Genomic DNA, 24,289 nt, shown 5'->3' with positions numbered 1-24,289 from the left:
AATCTTTTTTTTTTTTTCCTTCTGTTGTTTTTATGATGGGTGTGGGTGTACCCAGATCGGAAAATGTTTTAGTTGGGCTCATTTTGCCATGGTTAGCATGACTAGATATAGTAATTGGTCAAAGCATTTTATTTAATGCGAGTTGTGATTGAGTACACCATGTCGTGTAACAATGTTCATCACTGAATCAAAAACATTCTTTTCTGTTGATACTGATAACAGCTTTCTATTCTCATCAGTTTCTTTTCAGCTTTCAATGTAACCCTTAATTTGCACATCCTTCCTTAATTATGTTACGTTGACCCTGTTCTTCCCCTTCAGTACACAGCAAATTTTGCAGTGTAAAATGCACTCTATGGGGACTACAATGGATCCCACTCTAACAAGAGTTAAATAAACTCTGTTATAGTGTGAAATCAGCTCTATCGTCTTGTCAAATCAAGTTTAATAATATGTGTGCCAATTCATAAAAGTGCCCTCAGGCGTATGGTAGTGTAGGAGATTTTGACTTCCATCTACAACCCCTGGCAAAAATTATGGAATCACCGGCCTTGGAGGATGTTCATTCAGTTGTTTAATTTTGTAGAAAAAAAGCAGATCACAGACATGACACAAAACTAAAGTCATTTCAAGTGGCAGCTTTCTGGCTTTAAGAAACACTATAAGAAATCAGGAGAAAAAATTGTGTCAGTCAGTAACAGTTACTTTTTTAGACCAAGCAGAGGGAAGAAAATATGGAATCACTCAATTCTGAGGAATAAATTATGGAATCACCCTGTAAATTTTCATCCCCAAAACTAACACCTGCATCAAATCAGATCTGCTCATTAGTCTGCATCTAAAAAGGAGTGATCACACCTTGGAGAGCTGTTGCACCAAGTGGACTGACATGAATCATGGCTCAAACACGAGAGATGTCAATTGAAACAAAGGAGAGGATTATCAAACTCTTAAAAGAGAGTAAATCATCATGCAATGTTGCAAAAGATGTTGGTTATTCACAGTCAGTTGTGTCTAAACTCTGGACCAAATACAAACAACATGGGAAGGTTGTTAAAGGCAAACATACTGGTAGACCAAGGAAGACATCAAAGCGTCAAGACAGAAAACGTAAAGCAATATGTCTCAAAAATCGAAAATGCACAACAAAACAAATGAGGAACAAATGGGAGGAAACTGGAGTCAACGTCTGTGACCGAACTGTAAGAAACCGCCTAAAGGAAATGGGAGTTACATACAGAAAAGCTAAATGAAAGCCATCATTAACACCTAAAAAGAAAAAACAAGGTTACAATGGGCTAAGGAAAAGCAATCGTGGACTGTGGATGACTGGATGAAAGTCATATTCAGTGATGAATCTCGAATCTGCATTGGGCAAGGTGATGATGCTGGAACGTTTGTTTGGTGCCGTTCCAATGAGATTTATAAGGATGACTGCCTGAAGAGAACATGTAAATTTCCACAGTCATTGATGATATGGGGCTGCATGTCAGGTAAAGGCACTGGGGAGATGGCTGTCATTACATATCAATAAATGCACAAGTTTACATTGATATTTTGTACACTTTTCTTATCCCATCAATTGAAAGGATGTTTGGGGATGATGAAATCATTTTTCAAGATGATAATGCATCTTGCCATAGAGCAAAAACTGTGAAAACATTCCTTGCAAAAAGACACATAGTGTCAGTGTCATGGCCTGCAAATAGTCGGATCTTAATCCAATTGAAAATCTTTGGTGGAAGTTGAAGAAAATGGTCCATGACAAGGCTCCAACCTGCAAAGCTGATCTGGCAACAGCAATCAGAGAAAGTTGGAGCCAGATTGATGAAGAGTACTGTTTGTCACTCATTAAGTCCATGCCTCAGAGACTGCAAGCTGTTATAAAAGCCAGAGGTGGTGCAACAAAATACTAGTGATGTGTTGGAGCGTTCTTTTGTTTTTCATGATTCCATAATTTTTTCCTCAGAATTGAGTGATTCCATATTTTTTAACCGTTACTGATTGCCACAATTTTTTTTCCTGATTTCTTATAGTGTTTCTTAAAGCCAGAAAGTTGCCATTTGAAATGACTTTAGTTTTGTGTCATGTTTGTGATCTGCTTTTTTTTCTACAAAATTAAACAACTGAATGAACATCCTCCGAGGCCAGTGATTCCATAATTTTTGCCAGGGGTTGTACATAAAAAAGTGAAAGTTTAATTTTTATTGTCAGTAATCATGTGTAATCTTATCTAGCTTAGTGGCTTTGCTTATTTTTTTTAAATATCACTTTTTTTTTTTTTGAAATACAACATTTTATTAATTGTAAAAGTACTTTTGTGATTTACAAATTAGAGTGTCCAGTCTGCATATATATAAAATATCACATTTATTGAGTCTTTCATGTTTTCATAGAGCTCTACCAGACAATGTTGGAGAGATAAAAGTAAATGGCTACAAAGAGATGAATGCTAGCAATTCGGAGGTCAAAGCACAGCGTACCAGAGCTCAGTGCAGATTCTCTCGTACACTTTGACAGTATGTCTGTGCTGAAGATTACAGTTTTGGACTGTGACTAAACATAATTCACGAATGTATCAAGGTTGTTGTTTTGTTTTATTTTTAACCTTGGACAAATTACTGTTGTTCAAAAAGAAAAATGGTTTTAGACAGTGAGAGTTCAGCTTAGCAGTGTTCATACAGTAGTCTTCAGAATAATAGTAGTGCTGTGTGACTAAAAAGATTAATCCAGGTTTTGAGTATATTTCTTATTGTTACATGGGAAACAAGGTACCAATAGATTCAGTAGATTCTCACAAATCCAACAAGACCAAGCATTCATGATATGCACACTCTTAAGGCTATGAAATTGGGCTATTAGTAAAAAAAAAAAAGTAGAACCGGGGGTGTTCACAATAATAGTAGTGTGGAATTCAGTCAGTGAGTTTGTCAGTTTTGTGGAACAAATAGGTGTGAATCAGGTGTCCCCTATTTAAGGATGAAGCCAGCACCTGTTGAACATGCTTTTCTCTTTGAAAGCCTGAGGAAAATGGGACGTTCAAGACATTGTTCAGAAGAACAGCGTAGTTTGATTAAAAAGCTGATTGGAGAGGGGAAAACTTATACGCAGGTGCAAAAAATTATAGGCTGTCCATCTACAATCATCTCCAATGCTTTAAAATTGATAAAATAAAAAGATGTGGGGAAGAAAACAACCATCAAAATGGATAGAAGAATAACCATAATGGCAAAGTTCACCCATTGATCAGCTCCAGGATGATCAAAGACAGTCTGGAGTTACCTGTAAGTGCTGTGACAGTTAGAAGCTGTCACAGCATGTGTGAAGCTAATTTATTTGCAAGAATCCCCAGCAAAGTCCCTCTGTTAAATAAAAGACATGTCCAGAAGAGGTTACAATTTGGAAAAGATCAACTGGCCTAAAGAGAAATGGAGGAATATTTTGTGGACTGATGAGAGTAAAATTCTTTTTTTTTTGGGGGGGGGGGGGGGTTCAAGGGCCGCAGACAGTTTGTGAGTTCACCCACAAACTCTGAATTCAAGCCACAGTTCGCAGGGAAGACAGTGAAGCATGGTGGTGCAAGCATCATGATATGGGCATGTTTCTCCTACTATGGTGTTGGGCCTATATATCGCATACCAGGTATCATGGATCAGTTTGGATATGTCAGAATACTTGAAGAGGTCATGTTGCCTTATGCTGAAGAGGACATGCCCTTGAAATGGGTGTTTCAACAAGACAATGACCCCAAGCACGAGCAAAATCTTTGGTTCCAAACCAACAAAATTAATGCCTCGCAGATGTGAAGACATCATGAAAAACTGTGGTTATACAACTAAATACTAGTTTAGTGAGTCACGGGATAGCTAAAAAAGCAGTTTGAACATAATAGTTTTGAGTTTGTAGCGTCAACAGCAGATGCTACTATTATTGTGAACATCCCCGGTTCATAGCCTTAAGAGTGTGCATATCATGAATGCTTGGTCTTGTTGGATTTGTGAGAATCTACTGAATCTACTGGTACCTTGTTTCCCATGTAACAATAAGAAATATACTCAAAACCTGGATTAATCTTTTTAGTCACATAGCACTACTGTTATTCTGAACACTACTGTAGATGGATCATATTTGTCTTCTGAGTCTGTATAGAAAGCGACACAGATCCAATTTTCCATATAATCATCTGGATTTGTCCTACACATCTCAATACAGCACATGCTGAACCCAAATAAAATATTTTTTTGAAGTCACATGTGGTTGAGGTTTTAATGCTTGACATCCCCACAGGAATACAATTACTGTGTATATAGACGTTCTGCTAAAGCTAAATATTTGGTCTTTTTAATTTCAGAGTTCCTTGCATTTGGTTCTGCTTTTTATATACATTATTGTAAATCAGGTAAAAAGTGACATCATGTTGTTCACTATTGTAATGTTTTAACATGCAAGTAAAAAGTAAACATGAAAAGTAAGAGAATAACATTCCTGTTGTTTCTTTTGCCCCTTTCCTCTCCTCCTCTTTTTCATGTCCTGTTCCTGCTCTTTAACAGTCAACAAGCACAAACCATGGATAGAAACGTCTTATCACGGTGTGATTATAGAGAACATGGACACGGTTCTGTTGGACCCTCCTCTGGTTGCTCTCGACAAGGACGCTCCCGTCCCCTTTGCTGGTAGGAAATGCAAAACCACTGAAGATTACTTTGTGTGTTGTCTTTACCATCTTTGTGCACACTCACATATACGAGGTCTGTCAATAAAGTATAGGTCCTTTTTATTTTTTTCAAAAACTATATGGATTTCATTCATATGTTTTTACGTCAGACATGCTTGAACCCTCGTGCGCATGCGTTTTTCCACGCCTGTCGGTGACATCATTCACCTGTGAGCACTCCTTGTGGGAGGAGTCGTCCAGCCCCTCGTCGGAATTCCTTTGTCTGAGAAGTTGCTGAGAGACTGGCGCTTTGTTTGATCACAATTTTTTCTAAACCTGTGAGGCACATCGAAGTGGACACGGTTCGAAAAATTAAGCTGGTTTTCGGTGAAAATTTTAACGGCTGATGAGAGATTTTGAGGTGATACTGTCGCTTTAAGGACTTCCCACGCAGTGGGACGTCACGCAGCGCTCCCAGGCGCCGTCGTCAGCTTGTTTCAAGCTGAAAACCTCCACATTTCAGGCTCTATTGATCCAGGACGTCGTGAGAGAACAGAGAAGTTTCAGAAGAAGTCGGTTTCAGCATTTTATCCGGATATTCCACTGTTAAAGGAGATTTTTTTATTGAAAGACGTGCGGACAGATTGCAGCGTTGGCTCGCAGCCACTGCGACGCTCCGCCACAGGAAAAACACCTCTGTTGGAAGCCTTAAGGACAAGTTGGAACATGCCCAACTGTTAAACAATTTCTCATATACTCACTCCACTGAAAGCCATCAAAAGCCACCTGGATTTTACAAATGGTTATCAACACGGAGGTGTTTTTCCTGTGCCGCCGCACCGCGCCAGCTGCGTCCCGACACGCGGACCCGTCTGCACGTCTTTCATTAAAAAAATCTCCTTTAACAGTGGAATATCTGGATAAAATGCTGAAACCGACTTCTTCTGAAACTTCTCTGTTCTCTCGACGTCCTGGATCAATAGAGCCTGAAATGTGGAGGTTTTCAGCTTGAAACAGGCTGACGACGGCGCCTGGGAGCGCTGTGCGACGTCCCACTGCGTGGGAAGTCCTTAAAGCAACAGTATCACCTCAAAATCTCTCATCAGCTGTTAAAATTTTCACCGAAAACCAGCTTAATTTTTCGAACCGTGTCCACTTCGATGTGCCTCACAGGTTTAGAAAAAATTTTGATCAAATAAAGCGCCAGTCTCTCAGCAACTTCTCAGACAAAGGAATTCCGACGAGGGGCTGGACTCCTCCTCCCACAAGGAGTGCTCACAGGCGGATGACGTCACCGACAGGCGTGGAAAAACTCACGCATGCACACGAGGGTTCAAGCATGTCTGACGTAAAAAACATATGAATGAAATCCATATAGTTTTTGAAAAAATAAAAAGGACCTATACTTTATTGACAGCCCTCATACATACAGCATACCGACAGACCCAGACAGGCACACACAGTTAGGCGCCAAGATGTGGATGCTTAAATACTTTGTGCTGGTCACTGTGGTAATTGCACACAATAGGACAAAATTGATGAGGCCACCCTTTTGTGTATTCTGGCCAAATGCTGTGTTATTTCCCTTAATGTGAAGCATCTCTTAAAGATTTATGGAGCATTTTTTCTGTCATTATTTAGAATAGCTTAACAGTGATTAAAATATTTTCTACACTGTTGTTTTATTGTTGTGTTACTTAAAATGACAAACTCATAAGAACGCAAGGGTGCTGGAAATGACGATGTAAAATTTATATTCCTATGATGTCCTGTTTGTGTTTTGACAAATGTAATTGTTGAAATTCTTCATATTTCAATAGGCAGGTTTCCATTACATTCCAAATTCCACAATTTTAAGTAGAAATTTGAAAATACTCTTATGGAAGTGTGTGTTTTGATAAAAGTTTCAACTATTGCAAGAAAGTACATGACTGCATGAGGGTGGCTTTTTTCCAGGCATGGATAATAGCAGCAGGGCAACATTTTTTTGGTTGCTACTCATGTGTTTGAGAAACATGATTATATTATAATGGCTTGATTTAAAATGTGTACTGGGAGCATGGTGGTGAATGAACCCCTACATTGTCTATTTGAGTCAAATGAGAGAACAATGACAGTATGATATTTCTGTAAAACTCTCCAGATGATTGTTTGAAGTGCTGATTATGTTGTCTAACAGGAGCTGAACTCAGATAGCCATCAGGCAGGTACAGCTGACAGTGACAGGAAGGAGAAATAGAGGGAGCTGTTATAATTAGACAAAGTAGTCTTTGGCTCAAAGCTAAACAAAAAGGGTTTTTGGCAGCGAACACTTAACAGCTCATTATAGCAAAATGGCTTCTATTAATCGTGACACTGACAACCATGGAAAACTGATGCTCAGCTACTTTCTTCCCTCTCTTTCCCTTTTGTGTGTGTGCGCCTTTGTTAGAATGCCTCAGCTGTAATTTTGCCTTTTTCAGTGTTAGATGTGAGGTGCTCTAAATAGTAACTAAATGCTTCTGCCCTTGACCCAGTGTGAAACCACTGGAATCAGAATTTAAGGTGTAAAAACCACAGACTGTCATATCCACATACACAGTCAGATTCATCGGTATTTGGATAGTGACTGCTTTTGTAAGTAATTGTATTTGTAATGTAAATATTCTGCTTTAATTCAAGGGGTTTATCAGAAATATTGCTTGAACCACTTAGAGATTACAGACATTTTTATACACATGGATTTCATTTGTCTCAACCGGCTGACCTGCCTGGTTCCACCATACAGAGTATGTTTGTGCTTGTGAACGGCAGTGCCTTCACTTTGCACGTGCACGTCTTAGAACCATTTCAAACATTCCTCTCTAACCGATGAGCAGGAGATTTACAACTATAGCCCCAATTCCAATGAAGTTGGGGTGTTGTGTGAAATGTAAATAAAAACAGAATACAATGATTTGCAAATCCTCGTCAACCTACATTCAATTGAATACACCACAAAGACAAGATATTTAATGTTCAAACTGATAGACGTTTTTGTTTTGTGCAAATATCTGCTCATTTTGAAATGGATGCCTGCAACACATTTCAAAAAAGCTGGGACAGGGGCAACAAAAGACTGGGAAAGTTGATGAATTCTCAAAGAACACCTGTTTGGAACATTCCACAGGTGAAAAGGTTAATTGGAAACAGGTGAGTGTCATGATTGGGTATAAAAGGAGCATCCCCAAAAGGCACAACCATTCACAAGCAAAGATGGGGCGAGGATCACCACTTTGTGAACAACTGCATGAAAAAATATTCAAACAGTTTAGGAACAATGTTTCTCAATGTTCAATTACAAGGAATTTAGGGATTCCATCATCTACAGTCCATAATATAATCAGAAGATTCATAGAATCTGGAGAAATTTCTACACGTAAGGGCAAGGCCGAAAACCAAGATTGAATGCCCGTGACCTTCGATCCCTCAGGCGGCACTGCATTAAAAATCGACATCATTGTGTAAAGGATCTTACCCCGCGGGCTCAGGAACAATACAGAAAACCATTGTCAGTTAACACAGTTCATCGCTACATCTATAAGTGCAAGTTAAAATTCTAAAATGCAAAGTGACAGCCATACATCAAACAACATCCAGAAATGCCACCGCCTTCTCTGGGCCTGAGCTCATTTGAAATGGACAGATGCAAAGTGGAAAAGTGTGCTGTGGTCTGATGAGTCCACATTTCAAATTGTTTTTGGAAATCATGGATGTTGTGTCCTCCGGCCAAAAGAGGTAAAAGACCATCCACATCGTTACCAACGCAAAGTTCAAAAGCCAGTATCTGTAATGTATGGGGGTGTGTTAGTGCCCATGGCATGGGCAACTTACACATCTGTGATGGCACCATCAATGCTGAAAGGTACATCCATGTTTTGGAGCAACACATGCTGCCATCCAAGCAATGGCTTTTTCAAGGATGGTGCTGCTTATTTCAGCAAGATAATGCCAAGCCACATTCTGCACATGTTACAGCAGCGGAACTTTGTTGTAAAAGAGTGCGGGTACTAGCCTGACCTACCTGCAGTCCAGACCTGTCACCCATTGAAAATGTGTGGCACATTATGAAGCCCAAAATATGACAACAGAGACCCCGTGTTATGTGTCGGACGCAGCCCGGAGAACCGACCAGCGTTTGAAGGACCCAGTATAAAATAAGCAGAGCACGGTACAAAGGATAACAGAGTTTAATAAACATAACAGTGATGTGATAAATATAAGAGTGCGTGGTCTGGCGTGGTGGATTGCGGTGCGCTCCCAGCAGCGCTAACGGTCCGGAGCCAGAACCAGTTCGGACCCAAGGACCCCGCCGACACCCCCCAGGTGGCCGCGACAAACCGAGTCTGTGAATGAAGAAATCATCATGTGAGTCCACACTCCACACACAGAGAGACCGCTCAAAGGTGTACAAACAGCAAACACTTCCTGGCTTAATTACTAATCAGCTTCCCACCCTACAGGCATGGAACACCCTGTTCACAAACTCACTGCAGTGGAAGCTGATTAAAACGACTAACATAACAGCTCAATATAATAAGGTGTGAGGGACACCACATTTACTGACTGTACAAATGTTAGTCACAAAACCTGACGTACCTCGGGAAATGTGCTGACGAGCGTGAGACCTCACCCTCTCCTCTTTCACAGACCATGCATCAAACCTGGACGTTCTCTGCATCCACTGATGATGAGATGGCTCTCGAGACGACGATCTCACCCGTCTGGTCACAAGGTTGAGTCTCTGGCAAATACACACTGTGTACTCCAGACTTAAATGCCACCATGTTCCAATCCATGTAGATGCACCACAGCTGTGAGTCCTGACGAGCCGCAGGTGATCAGGGTGAGGTCCTGATAACTCAGCCACACAGCCACTCAGTCCCAAATGCGCACCACCTGGAAGGAAAACCAAAAGACAGAAACAAAAGACAAACAAAAGCCAGCCAGGCACGCCAGCCACAACACCCCGGGCTGTTGAACAACTGAAGTCATACATCTAGCAAGAATGGGAAAGAATTCCACCTACAAACCTTCAACAGTTAGTGTCCTCAGTTCCCAAATGCTTATTGAGTGTTGCTAGAAGGAAAGGTGATGTAACACAGTGATAAACATACCACTGTCCCAGCTTTTTTGAAATGTGTTGCAGGCATCCATTTCAAAATGAGCAATTATTTGCACAAAAACAATAAAGTTTATCAGTTTGAACATTAAATACCTTGTGTTTGTGGTGTATTCAACTGAATATAGGTTGAAGAGAATTTGCAAATGATTGTATTCTGTTTTTAATTTACATTTTACATAATGTCCCAACTTCATTGGAACTGGGGTTGTATTACCACAGCCACGCACAGAGCTTGATTGAAATTGTAAATATGATGACTTTGGTCATCCTTTATTCATAGTTGACAAGAAATCCTTCAGTTTTCAGGAAGTTTTCTCTCCTGCTCACATTCTTTCAGAGATCTTTCTGTTTTTTGTCAAAGAAAGCAGGCACCTTTAAAAAATTATGTCATTTTAAAGCTTATTATATTACGAACATGGGGCGCATTTCACTGCAGCAGGGACGCATTTCACTGCAACACACAATTTTCCTGGAGTAAACGCTACGCTACGAGGTTGGAATTATCAACAAGATGCCGCCCAAGCTGAATTACGGAGACTTGAAAGAGTCACTTGACTCCCTGGCAGAGGATGTGTCTGCTGTCAAAATGCAGCAGACACAGCTCTTGGAACTTTTGGAGGAGGTTAAACAGCTGCGCCTCCAGAACGAGGAGAAAAGCCAGCGCATCACAGAGCTGGAGCGGCGAGTGGAGGAAATGGAGCAACATTCCCGTATGAACGACGTGGTCATCTCACGAATACAAATTAAGCAGTGCTCGTACGCTCGTGCGGTTGTCGGCAATGGTGAGGAGCCCAGTGAGCAGGAGACGCTCTCTGTGGAGCAACAGGTGGCATCCTACCTCCAGAGTAGAGGGATAGAGCTGGACCTGGAGCATATTGAGGCGTGTCACCCACTGAGACAAACCGGAGAGAGACCAACCGTCATCGTAAGATTTGCCAACAGAAGAAACAAAAGGGCACTTTTGAAGCAAAGATTCAAACTGAAAGGAACAAATGTATTCATGAACGATCACTTTACCAAAAAGAATACTGACATAGCCAAGAAAGTAAGATACCTGAAGAAACAGCAAGGAATCCAGCAAACGTGGGTAACAAATTGTAAGATTCTCATCAAACTGAATGGTACACCAGAAGAAGCAAAAGTTATGGTGGTGAGAAATGTAGAAGAGCTTGACAAATACAACTGAAAGATAAAGGTAACAACGTGAGACTCTATACACCACCATGAACATTACAACAAACACATCCACACCAAGGAACAACAAAGATACAGATCTGCTACAGAGAATCTTACAATTTAAACAAAAGGAACTGGAAATATTTAAATATACCGAGCACAACATACAAGACCAGGAAAATGAAACTGACCCGGTCAACAACCTTCTTGTTTCAATAAATATGAACTGTGATTACTATACACAAGACCAGTATAAAAATGTCATGACTTCGGACGACAAATTATCAATCATACATTTCAACAGCTGAAGTTTATACACTAATTTTAACTCTATTAAGGAATATTTGCAACGGTTCATATCACCATTTAGTATTATTGCCATATCAGAATCCTGGTTACAAAAGGAAAAAGGTATTGATTTTGATTTAGATGATTATGAGTTGCATTATGTAAACAGGAGAAACAAAACAGGAGGTGGCGTTGCATTATATATTCACAAAACAATTCAGTTTACGGTTGTAGAAAGTATGTCATTAACAACAGATGGAGTAATGGAATGTCTGACAGTCGAAATATACAACAAAAAGAAAAGAAACATTATTGTAAGTTGTGTATATCGGTCACCTGGTTCAAGTATTGACATTTTTAATGAACAAATGGAACAAATGTTTTCGGAAATAAGTACTAAAAACATATTTGTCTGTGGGGATTTTAACATAGATCTTTTGAATCCTGAAAAACAGAAATCAATAGATGCTTTTTCTGACACAATGTATAGTATGTCCCTTTATCCAGCAATTATAAAACCAAGCAGAATAACATCTCACAGTGCCACAATAATTGATAATATCTTTACGAATATTATTGAAAATCAAGTTATAAGTGGCCTGTTCATATGTGATATCACTGATCACTTACCTGTTTTTATTGTTTATGACTGTGACTTTAAAAAACTAAATATGACAGAGAAGTAGTCCACAAACGAATAAGAACAGAAGAAACAATAAATGCCTTTAACAGCAGTTTAAACACACAAGACTGGAACACAGTCTGCAGTGAGTCAGATGTAGATGGTGCATATAGCAATTTCATAAAAATTTTCTGCACATTGTATAACAAACATTGTCCTCTTAAAGAATACCATAAAAATAAAAGATATAATAAATGTCCTTGGCTAACCAAAGGAATATTAAAAGCCTGCAAAAAGAAAAACAGCCTTTATAACAAATTTATTAATTCAAAAACAAAAGAAGCTGAAATAAGATATAAAGTATATAAAAACAAATTAACAGAAGTCATCCGAATAAGTAAAAAGTTGTACTATAATGAAATCTTACAAAAAAAAATTAAAACAACATTAAAGAAACTTGGAACATTTTGAATAACTTAATTAAACCAGGATCCTCCAATATAAGATATCCAGACTATTTATTGATAAAAATTGTTCATAATTACAACATGAACAACATAGTAAATGATTTCAATACATTTTTTGTACATGTCGTCCCCGACTTGGCTGCTGAAATCCCAAATCCAGGAATTCAGCAGTCTAATGAAACCATAAATAGAAATATAAATTGAATTTTTCTTTCAGCAACAAATGAACAGGAAATAAAATACATTGTTAACAAATGCAGAAACAAACTATCTACAGACTGTCACAATATAGACATGGTATTAGTCCAAAAAGTCATAAATAACATTTCAAAACCTCTGACCTATATCTGTAATTTGTCATTCCAAAATGGATGTGTTCCGAAAAAAATGAAAATTGCAAAAGTTATACCACTCTACAAAAATGACAATAAACATATTTTTACCAATTATAGACCAATTTCTTTACTTCCACAATTTTAAAAATCTTAGAAAAATTGTTTGACTCTCTTTTGGAAAAATTCATAGAAAAATATCAGTTAATAAATGAAGGTCAATATGGCTTTAGAAAGAAAAGAACCACTTCAATGGCTATTATTGAGGCAATAGAAGAAATCACTAAGCACTGGACAGAAAAAGATATGCTGCTGGAATATTCATTGATCTTAAAAAAGCCTTTGATACAATTAACCATTCAGTTTTAATCAATAAATTAGAGAATTATGGTATCAGAGAAGTAGCAGCAAATTGGATAAAAAGTTATCTTACAGATAGGGTCCAATATGTGAAAATGGGAAACTACAAATCCGAATATCTTGGTGTTGCTTGTGGTGTCCCCCAGGGGGCAGTGTTGGGTCCCAAATTGTTTAATATGTACATTAATGACATTTTTAATGCATCCAGATCACTGAAACTAATATTATTTGCTGATGATACAAATATATTCTATAGTAGTGACAATTATAATGAACTTATAAATACTGTAAATGATGAACTAAACAAAATAAAAAAAATGGATGGACAGTAAATTATCACTAAATTTAAATAAAACAAAAGCAATGATATTTGGTAATTATAAGATTAAATCTAATTTACAAATAAGCATAGACGGTGTCCAAATCAAAAATTTAGCTGAAAACAAATTTTTAGGAGTAATAATAGACAGTAAATTAACATGGAAAGCCCACATCAGACACATAAAAACGAAAATTTCAAAAAGCCTCTCTAATATGAATAAGGTAAAGCAGTTTCTTGATCATAACACACTCCGTACATTATATTGCTCCTTAGTTCTCTCATACTTAACATATTGTGTTGAAGTGTGGGGTAATAATTCTCAATGTTCAATACAACCATTATTTATATTGCAAAAACGAGCAATAAGGATCATACATAAAGCTGGATTTTTAGAACATTGCAGTAATCTTTTTATGCAATCAAAATTACTTAAATTTCATGACCTTGTAAAATATTATACATTACAGATTCTTTTCAAGGTATTTAATAAGTCACTGCCAAGTAACATCCAAAAGTTCTTTTCAGTCAAAGAGTGTGCTCACAATCTTAGAGGTTTTGCTAAATTCACATTATTTAAAGTTAGAACCACCCGGAAATTTTTTTGTGTCTGTATGTGGAGCTAAGTTATGGAATGGTTTGGATGTCAAACTCAAGCAATGCCAAAATATTCATGAATTCAAGTCACATTATAAACAGAGGGTCTGGGATCGGTACAGAATGATTGAGACTCAACAATAAAAGCCATTTTACATTCATGGCTCATGGCTCTGTATCACAATTGTTGGTTTGTGCATTATATGTTTGTTCCCTTCATATGTTTGGTTCTTTACCGTAATTGGTATTGTTGCTCTCTTATCATTGTTGGTATGTGTTTTATATGTTTGTTTCCTTACCGTAATTGGCATTGTTGTTTTCTTACCATTATTGGTATGTGCATCATATGTTTGTTTTCTTTACCGTAACTGGTATTGTTGATATCTTACCATTGTTGGTATGTGCATCGTTGCTTGTTTATCATATTGGTATTGTTTTCTTGCCGCTGTTGGTATCTATTGTGGGAAATTACAAGTATTTAAACGTATTATTTTCTTAATTTTTTATTAAAATCTAATTGGCGGGAAGCAGCTATGTACTTTATGTTAAATTTGAATAAAGGGGTGGGATTAAATACGTTTTCTTCTTCCCACTCCTTTTTGAGCAGAAATAATGACCTGAGTTAATAGTGAATTTAATTTATTGCTTAATTTATTGTTAAATTGTTTTTCAGTTTTTCTGTTTTCTGTTTTTCTGCATTTCTTATCCTCTGCTCAAATAAAATAGATGATGATGATGATGATGAACATGACAATACCATCTACAGTGGGGAAAATAAGTATTTGACCCCCTGTCAGTTTTGCAGGTTTTCCCACCTACAAAGAATGGAGAGATCTGTAATTGTTATCGTAGAGACAGAATCTAAAAAAAAAAAAAATCCAGTAAATCACATTGTATGATTTTTAAATAATTAATTTGCATTTTATTGCATAAAATAAGAATTTGACCCCCTAGAAAAACAAAGCTTAACATATTGGCCTCCGTCAGTCAAGATTGACCTTGGATAATTTCATCCTATCCTGTGTCTGGTAGATTGGGGCAGCATCTCATGTGACGATAGAGACCAATCCGAGAGTGACAGTCCCTGTTGCAGTGGTCACATCTGTAGGTGTGCTTAACAATTGGTACAGAAACATTTGTCTGCCATTACAGGGGTCAGACATTTCCTGTAGTTCTTGACCAAGTTTTCACACACTGCAACAGGGATTTTGGTCCACTCCTCCATACAGATCTTCTCCAAATCTTTCAGGTTTGGAGTTTCAGCTCCCTCCAAAGATTTTCTATTGAGTTCAGGTCTGGAGACTGGCCAGGCCACTCCAGGACCTTGAAATGCTTCTTAATGGAGCCCCTCCTTAGTTGTCCTGGCTGTGTGTTTGGGGTCATTGTCATGCTAGAAGACCCAGCCATGACCCATCTTCAGTGCTCTTACTGAGGGAAGGAGGTTGTTTGCCAAAATCTCACAATACATGACCCCATCCATCCTCCCTTCAATACGGTGCAGTCGCCCTGTCCCCTTTGCAGAAGAGCACCCCCAGAGTATGATGTTTCCACCCCCATGCTTTATGGTTGGGATAGTTTTCTTGGGGTTTTTCTCATCCTCTAAACATGGTAAGTGGAGTTGATTTCAAAAAGCTCTATTTTGGTCTCATCTGACCACAGGACCTTCTCCCATGCCTCCTCTGGATCATCCAGATGGTCACTGGTGAACTTCAGATGGGCCTGGACATGTGCTGGCTTGAGCAGGGGGACCTTGCTGCCCTGCAGGATTTTAAACCATGACAGCATCATGTGTTACTAATGTAATCTTTGTGACTGTGGTCCCAGCTCTCTTCAGGTCATTGACCAGGTCCTCCTGTGTAGTTCTGAGCTTTCTCAGAATCATCCTTACCCCCACAAAGTGAGATCTTGTATGGAATCCCAGACCGAGGGAGATTGACAGTCATCTTGTGTTTCTTCCACTTTCTAATAAATAATCACAACAGTTGTTTTCTTCTACCAAGCTGCTTTAACATTTTAAAAAATTACTTAATTACAGGAAATAAAATGGTTAAATTCTTCTTCTAAAAATTGTTGAGGTCTAATGTTCTAAAAACATTCTGGACGCACATGCTATTCCAACTCATTATACAAGCTTTGCTTAATTTATTACCGCGATTGAAAAATGTCAGCTACCTATTTATAAACACTACCCAATCTAGAGCCCATGGATCCCCACGGGAAACACGTTAGTTATCTGTAAAATTTTGATCTTGAAGCACATTCCACTTTACCTCTCATTGGCTTATATTGTTCTTTAATGTTTGAAGATTTAGCAGAGTAGAATCTTTGTAGGGTTGGTTACGCTTTGTTGGTTACGCTTTTTGGTTTGGCTTGCCTCTACTGGTGGTTGGCTCTCACTGCGGTATTGTATCACTTCCTGTTCCGGAGCACAGCGGTGTTTTTCTGTATCTGTTAGCTGTTTAATCTGCGCAGTTAGATTGATCTAGTTATCTAGATTACGATTTGTTTCCCAGTGTAATCTTTACGTGCCTTAACTAAAGCACTCCTTCTGCTGAATCACCTCTAAATTATTTACACATTATTCACTTTGCGTGTTTTTAGGAATCCGCTAGCTTAGCGTAGCTACTAGCTCTTAGCCGATTTAGCATGGCGGCTTCTCCTGTCTCTCCCGCACTTTTCTGTTCTGGGTGTGAAATGTTAGTTATTCCTCGGCCTCCTTTAGCAGTAACGGTACTTGTAATAAGTGTAGCTTATTCGTAGCTTTGGAGGCCAGGCTGGGCGAATTGGAGACTCGGCTCCGCACCGTGGAAAATTCTACAGCTAGCCAGGCCCCTGTAGTCGGTGCGGACCAAGGTAGCTTAGCCGCCATTAGTTACCCCCTGGCAGATCCCGAGCAGCCGGGAAAGCAGGCTGACTGGGTGACTGTGAGGAGGAAGCGTAGCCCTAAACAGAAGCCCTGTGTACACCGCCAACCCGTTCACATCTCTAACCGTTTTTTCCCCACTCGACGACACACCCGCCGAGGATCAAACTCTGGTTATTGGCGACTCCAGCAACCATAGTCAATTGTCTTCCGGGGGGCAGAGCAGGCGACATTGAAGGAAATTTGAAACTGCTGGCTAAGGCTAAGCGTAAATTTGGTAAGATTGTAATTCACGTCGGCAGTAATGACACCCAGTTACGCCAATCGGAGGTCACTAAATTAACATTAAATCGGTGTGTAACTTTGCAAAAACAATGTCGGACTCTGTAGTTTTCTCTGGGCCCCTCCCCAATCAGACCGGGAGTGACATGTTTAGCCGCATGTTCTTCTTGAATTGCTGGCTGGCTGAGTGGTGTCCAAAAAATGAGGTGGGCTTCATAGATAATTGGCAAAGCTTCTGGGGAAAACCTGGTCTTGTTAGGAGAGACGGCATCCATCCCACTTTGGATGGAGCAGCTCTCATTTCTAGAAATCTGGCCAATTTTCTTAAATCCTCCAAACCGTGACTATCCAGGGTTGGGACCAGGAAGCAGAGTTGTAGTCTTACACACCTCTCTGCAGCTTCTCTCCCCCTGCCATCCCCTCATTACCCCATCCCCGTAGAGACGATGCCTGCTCCCAGACTACCAATAACCAGCAAAAATCTATTTAAGCATAAAAATTCAAAAATAAAAAATAATATAGCACCTTCAACTGCACCACAGACTAAAACAGTTAAATGTGGTCTATTAAACATTAGGTCTCTCTCTTCTGAGTCCCTGTTGGTAAATGATATAATAATTGATCAACATATTGATTTATTCTGCCTTACAGAAACCTGGTTACAGCAGGATGAATATGTTAGTTTAAATGAGTCAACACCCCCGAGTCACACTAACTGTCAGAATGCTCCTAGCACGAGCCGGGGCGGAGGATTAGCAGCAATCTTCCATTCCAGCTTATTAATTAATCAAAAACCCAGACAGAGCTTTAATTCATTTGAAAGCTTGACTCTTAGTCTTGTCCATCCAAATTGGAAGTCCCAAAAACCAGTTTTATTTGTTATTATCTATCATCCACCTGGTCGTTACTGTGAGTTTCTCTGTGAATTTTCAGACCTTTTGTCTGACTTAGTGCTTAGCTCAGATAAGATAATTATAGTGGGCGATTTTAACATCCACACAGATGCTGAGAATGACAGCCTCAACACTGCATTTAATCTATTATTAGACTCTATTGGCTTTGCTCAAAAAGTAAATGAGTCCACCCACCACTTTAATCATATCTTAGATCTTGTTCTGACTTATGGTATGGAAATAGAAGACATAACAGTATTCCCTGAAAACTCCCTTCTGTCTGATCATTTCTTAATAACATTTACATTTACTCTGATGGACTACCCAGCAGTGGGGAATAAGTTTCATTACACTAGAAGTCTTTCAGAAAGTGCTGTAACTAGGTTTAAGGATATGATTCCTTCTTTATGTTCTCTAATGCCTGACTCCATGGTATAACTCACAAACTCGTAGCTTAAAGCAGATAACCCGTAAGTTGGAGAGGAAATGGCGTCTCACTAATTTAGAAGATCTTCACTTAGCCTGGAAAAAGAGTCTGTTGCTCTATAAAAAAGCCCTCCGTAAAGCTAGGACATCTTTCTACTCATCACTAATTGAAGAAAATAAGAACAACCCCAGGTTTCTTTTCAGCACTGTAGCCAGGCTGACAAAGAGTCAGAGCTCTATTGAGCTGAGTATTCCATTAACTTTAACTAGTAATGACTTCATGACTTTCTTTGCTAACAAAATTTTAACTATTAGAGAAAAAATTACTCATAACCATCCCAAAGACATATCGTTATCTTTGGCTGCTTTCAGTGATGCCGGTATTTGGTTAGACTCTTTCTCTCCGATTGTTCTGTCTGAGTTATTTTCATTAGTTACTTCATCCAAACCATCAACATGTTTATTAGACCCCCATTCCTACCAGGCTGCTCAAGGAAGCCCTACCATTATTTAATGCTTCGATCTTAAATATGATCAATCTATCTTTGTTAGTTGGCTATGTACCACAGGCTTTTAAGGTGGCAGTAATTAAACCATTACTTAAAAAGCCATCACTTGACCCAGCTATCTTAGCTAATTATAGGCCAATCTCCAACCTTCCTTTTCTCTCAAAATTCTTGAAAGGGTAGTTGTAAAACAGCTAACTGATCATCTGCAGAGGAATGGTCTATTTGAAGAGTTTCAGTCAGGTTTTAGAATTCATCATAGTACAGAAACAGCATTAGTGAAGGTTACAAATGATCTTCTTATGGCCTCGGACAGTGGACTCATCTCTGTGCTTGTTCTGTTAGACCTCAGTGCTGCTTTTGATACTGTTGACCATAAAATTTTATTACAGAGATTAGAGCATGCCATAGGTATTAAAGGCACTGTGCTGCGGTGGTTTGAATCATATTTGTCTAATAGATTACAATTTGTTCATGTAAATGGGGAATCTTCTTCACAGACTAAAGTTAATTATGGAGTTCCACAAGGTTCTGTGCTAGGACCAATTTTATTCACTTTATACATGCTTCCCTTAGGCAGTATTATTAGACGGTATTGCTTAAATTTTCATTGTTACGCAGATGATACCCAGCTTTATCTATCCATGAAGCCAGAGGACACACACCAATTAGCTAAACTGCAGGATTGTCTTACAGACATAAAGACATGGATGACCTCTAATTTCCTGCTTTTAACTCAGATAAAACTGAAGTTATTGTACTTGGCCCCACAAATCTTAGAAACATGGTGTCTAACCAGATCCTTACTGTGGATGGCATTACCCTGACCTCTAGTAATACTGTGAGAAATCTTGGAGTCATTTTTGATCAGGATATGTCATTCAAAGCGCATATTAAACAAATATGTAGGACTGCTTTTTTGCATTTACGCAGTATCTCTAAAATCAGAAAGGTCTTGTCTCAGAGTGATGCTGAAAAACTAATTCATGCATTTATTTCCTCTAGGCTGGACTATTGTAATTCATTATTATCAGGTTGTCCTAAAAGTTCCCTAAAAAGCCTTCAGTTAATTCAAAATGCTGCAGCTAGAGTACTGACGGGGACTAGAAGGAGAGAGCATATCTCACCCATATTGGTCTCTCTTCATTGGCTTCCTGTTAATTCTAGAATAGAATTTAAAATTCTTCTTCTTACTTATAAGGTTTTGAATAATCAGGTCCCATCTTATCTTAGGGACCTCGTAGTACCATATCACCCCAATAGAGCGCTTCGCTCTCAGACTGCAGGCTTACTTGTAGTTCCTAGGGTTTGTAAGAGTAGAATGGGAGGCAGAGCCTTCAGCTTTCAGGCTCCTCTCCTGTGGAACCAGCTCCCAATTCAGATCAGGGAGACAGACACCCTCTCTACTTTTAAGATTAGGCTTAAAACTTTCCTTTTTGCTAAAGCTTATAGTTAGGGCTGGATCAGGTGACCCTGAACCATCCCTTAGTTATGCTGCTATAGACGTAGACTGCTGGGGGGTTCCCATGATGCACTGTTTCTTTCTCTTTTTGCTCTGTATGCACCACTCTGCATTTAATCATTAGTGATCGATCTCTGCTCCCCTCCACAGCATGTCTTTTTCCTGGTTCTCTCCCTCAGCCCCAACCAGTCCCAGCAGAAGACTGCCCCTCCCTGAGCCTGGTTCTGCTGGAGGTTTCTTCCTGTTAAAAGGGAGTTTTTCCTTCCCACTGTAGCCAAGTGCTTGCTCACAGGGGGTCGTTTTGACCGTTGGGGTTTTACATAATTATTGTATGGCCTTGCCTTACAATATAAAGCGCCTTGGGGCAACTGTTTGTTGTGATTTGGCGCTATATAAAAAAATTGATTGATTGATTGATTGAAGGCTCTTTTGTTGCCAAATTCCCATCATTGTTTACTTTCTCTTGATCTTTCAGAAATCACAAATATACCTACTGAGTGAAGAACTGACCCTCCCAGCTTCACCAGAGCCACATTGGCCAGCTCTTTTTTTTTAACTGAGCTAATGGGAACTTTATGTCAAACATAGTGTTTTGTGTAGATGAGTACACACCATACTTCACCCTGCTTTGTAATCGCTTACATTTGCCTTTTTCTGCCTACAATAGTGAGGATGAGGGATTTAATTTTTGGAGACACTCAAACACAGGTATTCAGTACCCTCCAGAAAACTTCTTTCAGAGTGTAGACCAGGGGTGGCCATGTTCGGTCCTTGAGAGCCACATTCCTGACACTCTTAGTTGTGTCCCTGCTCCAACACACCTGAATCCAATGAAAGACTCGTTAGCAGACTTTTAATGACCCTTTCATTGGATTCAGGTGTGTTGGAGCAGGGAGACAACTAAGAGTGTCAGGAATGTGGCTCTCGAGGACCGAACTTGGCCACCCCTGTTGTAGACCATCATTCCCGCTGATATGTTTGCATGCAGATCTGCTCCTTATTTCTTGGTCATTTTATGTAGATTAGTAGACCCAGAGAAACATGATGCACTCAGTCATGTGGTATTCATGGCTGGTAAAAAGGTCAATAGTACAAATACAAAAATGCAAAAAAGACAAATGTCAGCTGATGGCTATTTATACATATAAACATAAATGAACGTGATAACATGAAACAGTGTTTTTGTTCAAGAACTTCTTTTGAGGTATACAAGCACATAAATTACGAAGTAGTTCACCATGGTATAGCATCAAACACGCAGACAAAAGTTGTTTTTTAATAGTTTTCTCCATGATTAACACTTGCTTAACTTGAAAGGGTCAGACTGTGAAATACTGCTTGAGAGTAAAAGTTTGGCAGCAGTGCTGACTGGTGATATTTGTCTCCTTGAATGTTTTTCTTTGTATGCAGTCTAGTGAATGAACCCCATACAATAGCTCCCAAGGAGACACTGCGGAGAAAAAATGGCCCTCAAAAGAGCAGCACTGTCCCAGTTTATCTCTGTCCACAATTGTTTCCTGCATTCCTCCTTTCCCCCTCACGTCGTTTATTTAGCATCTCATGAAATCTCAGTTTAGCTATTCCCGAATTGTTCTCCTTCTTAATCTGCTTCTCTGTCACCTACAATAATTATTTATTTTCTATCCCAACTCCTTTTCACAGTGGGTTCTGTGCACTCACATGACATTCACTTATGAAGCCACCATTTGGGTGGCAAAATACACCTAGAGCTATTTGCTCAGCACACAAATAGACTTATCCCAATTTCAATGAAGTTGGGACGTTATGTAAAATGTAAATAAAAACAGAATACAATGATTTGCATATCCTCTTCAACCTATATTCAATTGAATACACAACAAAGACAAGATATTTAATGAGCAAACACAAATAGTTCACCGCGCTTCTGTATAGCACAAACAAATCTGGTGCAACCAGATAGGACTAATTTGTAAAAGAGAAAAATAAGTTGTGCAACACAGAAATAAGTGCCAGAAAATTTAATTTAAGGTGCTGAAAGCAAAAATGTTCAACGGGACTAACGTTTCGATGTGAGAGTCACATCTTCCTCAGAGTCCTGCACAAACAGAGATGGTACAGCTTAAATACTAATAAGAAGCAGGTGTCCTAATGCTTTCAAAGGGGCATGACCATCCGTCAGACACAACACTCACTCAATTAGTAATCAATTCATGATTAGAAACACACTGTCCCAAAACACACAAAACTAAAACCAGACTAAAAAAACAATTATTAGAGAAAACAAGTAAATTTTAGATCTTCATTCAGACGAAAAGGTTCCAAGGTGCCTAAAGTGTAAATCCAAAATGCTTCTCTACATAAGAGTTTTTTAATAATATCACTACCTCTGGGTGGAGCTCTGATTCTCTCAATCCCCAAGAATTTTAAAGATGCTGGAGGGCCATGACCGGCCTGTTTATAGTGCCTTGCCATGGCATAGGTTAAATTCTGAGTACGGATTGCTGTTTTATGTTCAGCTATCCGTAATTTAAGTTGACGTTTTGTTTGGCCAATATATTCCAATCCACAAGGGCATTTTAAAATATATACTACATGAGTAGTATTACAATTGATAAATGAAGAAATAGGATATTGTTTACCAGTGCGAGGATCAGAGAAGCATGAAGCATTAGTGGAATTTGAACAATGTGCACAGTTACCACATCTGAAGAAACCTTTTGTTGGGCTGGAGGGCCAGGCAGTTGAGACGGGACTGATCATATCATATCAAAAACCCATCATTATTGATTAAATTTGTTGATATTGTCTTATCGAATAATTTTTTTAAATACTCAGACAAATATTATCTACAACTACAGGGGACTGCTATGGGGAGTGCTTTTGCTCCATCATACGCCTGTTTAGTGATGGGTTTTTGGGAAGAGAAACATATCTTTAGTACTGAAAATAACCCTTTTCACTCAAAAATATCATTATGGCGCAGATACATTGATGACGTCCTCTTAATTTGGAGGGGCACATATGATGAGTTACATCAATTTTTGAATTATATTAATTCCACCACGGATTATTTATCTTTTACTATGAACTATAATCCTCATTCCGTAGATTTTTTAGATCTCACTATTTATAAGGATGCCAATAATTTTTTGCAATCAACTATTTACTGTAAACCTCTTAGCAGAAATACTTTATTGAGAGCTGATAGTAATCATCTGCCCCATTTGGTTCATAACATACCAGTGGGTCAGTTCTTGCGAGTTAGAAGAAACTGTAGTTCAATCATGGACTTCATGTCAAAAGCAGTCTATCTAGTAACTCTGTTTGAACAATGTGGTTATAGTAGAACTAACATTGGTAAAGCATGGGACAGAGCTCTAAATACTGATCGTGCCTCTTTACTTAAGAAAAAATCTAAATCTTGTTCAACTTCTAAATTGTTATTTTCTACCTGCTATACTTAATTTGCGGGAAGAATAAAAACATAATTTATAGATATAGGCACATTCTGAAGAGTGATCCCACACTTAAAGACATCTGTGCTGAACTGCCTAAATTTATATTTAGGCGTGCCCGAAATATTCGTGATAGACTTGTTCATTCAGATATGATCATTCCTGTCTCAACTGCCTGGCCCTCCAGCCCACCAAAATGTTTCTTCAGATGTGGTAACTGTGCACATTGTTCAAATTCCACTAATGCCTCATGCTTCTCTTATCCTCGCACTGGTAAGCAATATCCTATTTCTTCATTTATCAATTGTAATACTACTCATGTAGTAAATATTTTAAAATGCCCTTGTGGATTGACTTTGAGGAAGATGTGACTCTCACATCGAAACGTTAGTCCCGTTAAGCATTATTAAATTTTCTGGCACTTATTTCTGTGTTGCACCAGTTATTTAATGTTCAAACTGA

The 24,289-nt window shown here is 38.8% G+C and overlaps 1 protein-coding gene across 1 annotated transcript in view; it reads left to right on the top strand.

Moving 5' to 3' along the window:
* The window catches only part of LOC117521133 (calsyntenin-2-like), a 604,232-nt gene that overhangs the window by 304,313 nt on the left and 275,630 nt on the right, over positions 1–24,289 (top strand). The window contains exon 2 of the mRNA XM_034182465.1: positions 4,551–4,673. Coding sequence (XP_034038356.1) covers positions 4,551–4,673 — 123 coding nt within the window. The remainder of the gene's footprint in view (positions 1–4,550; positions 4,674–24,289) is intronic.

Source organism: Thalassophryne amazonica, chromosome 12 (assembly GCF_902500255.1).
Source record: "Thalassophryne amazonica chromosome 12, fThaAma1.1, whole genome shotgun sequence".
Classification (NCBI taxonomy): Eukaryota; Metazoa; Chordata; class Actinopteri; order Batrachoidiformes; family Batrachoididae; genus Thalassophryne; species Thalassophryne amazonica.
Note: the sequence above shows the minus strand (reverse complement) of the source record. Positions and strands in the feature narration are given on the sequence as shown.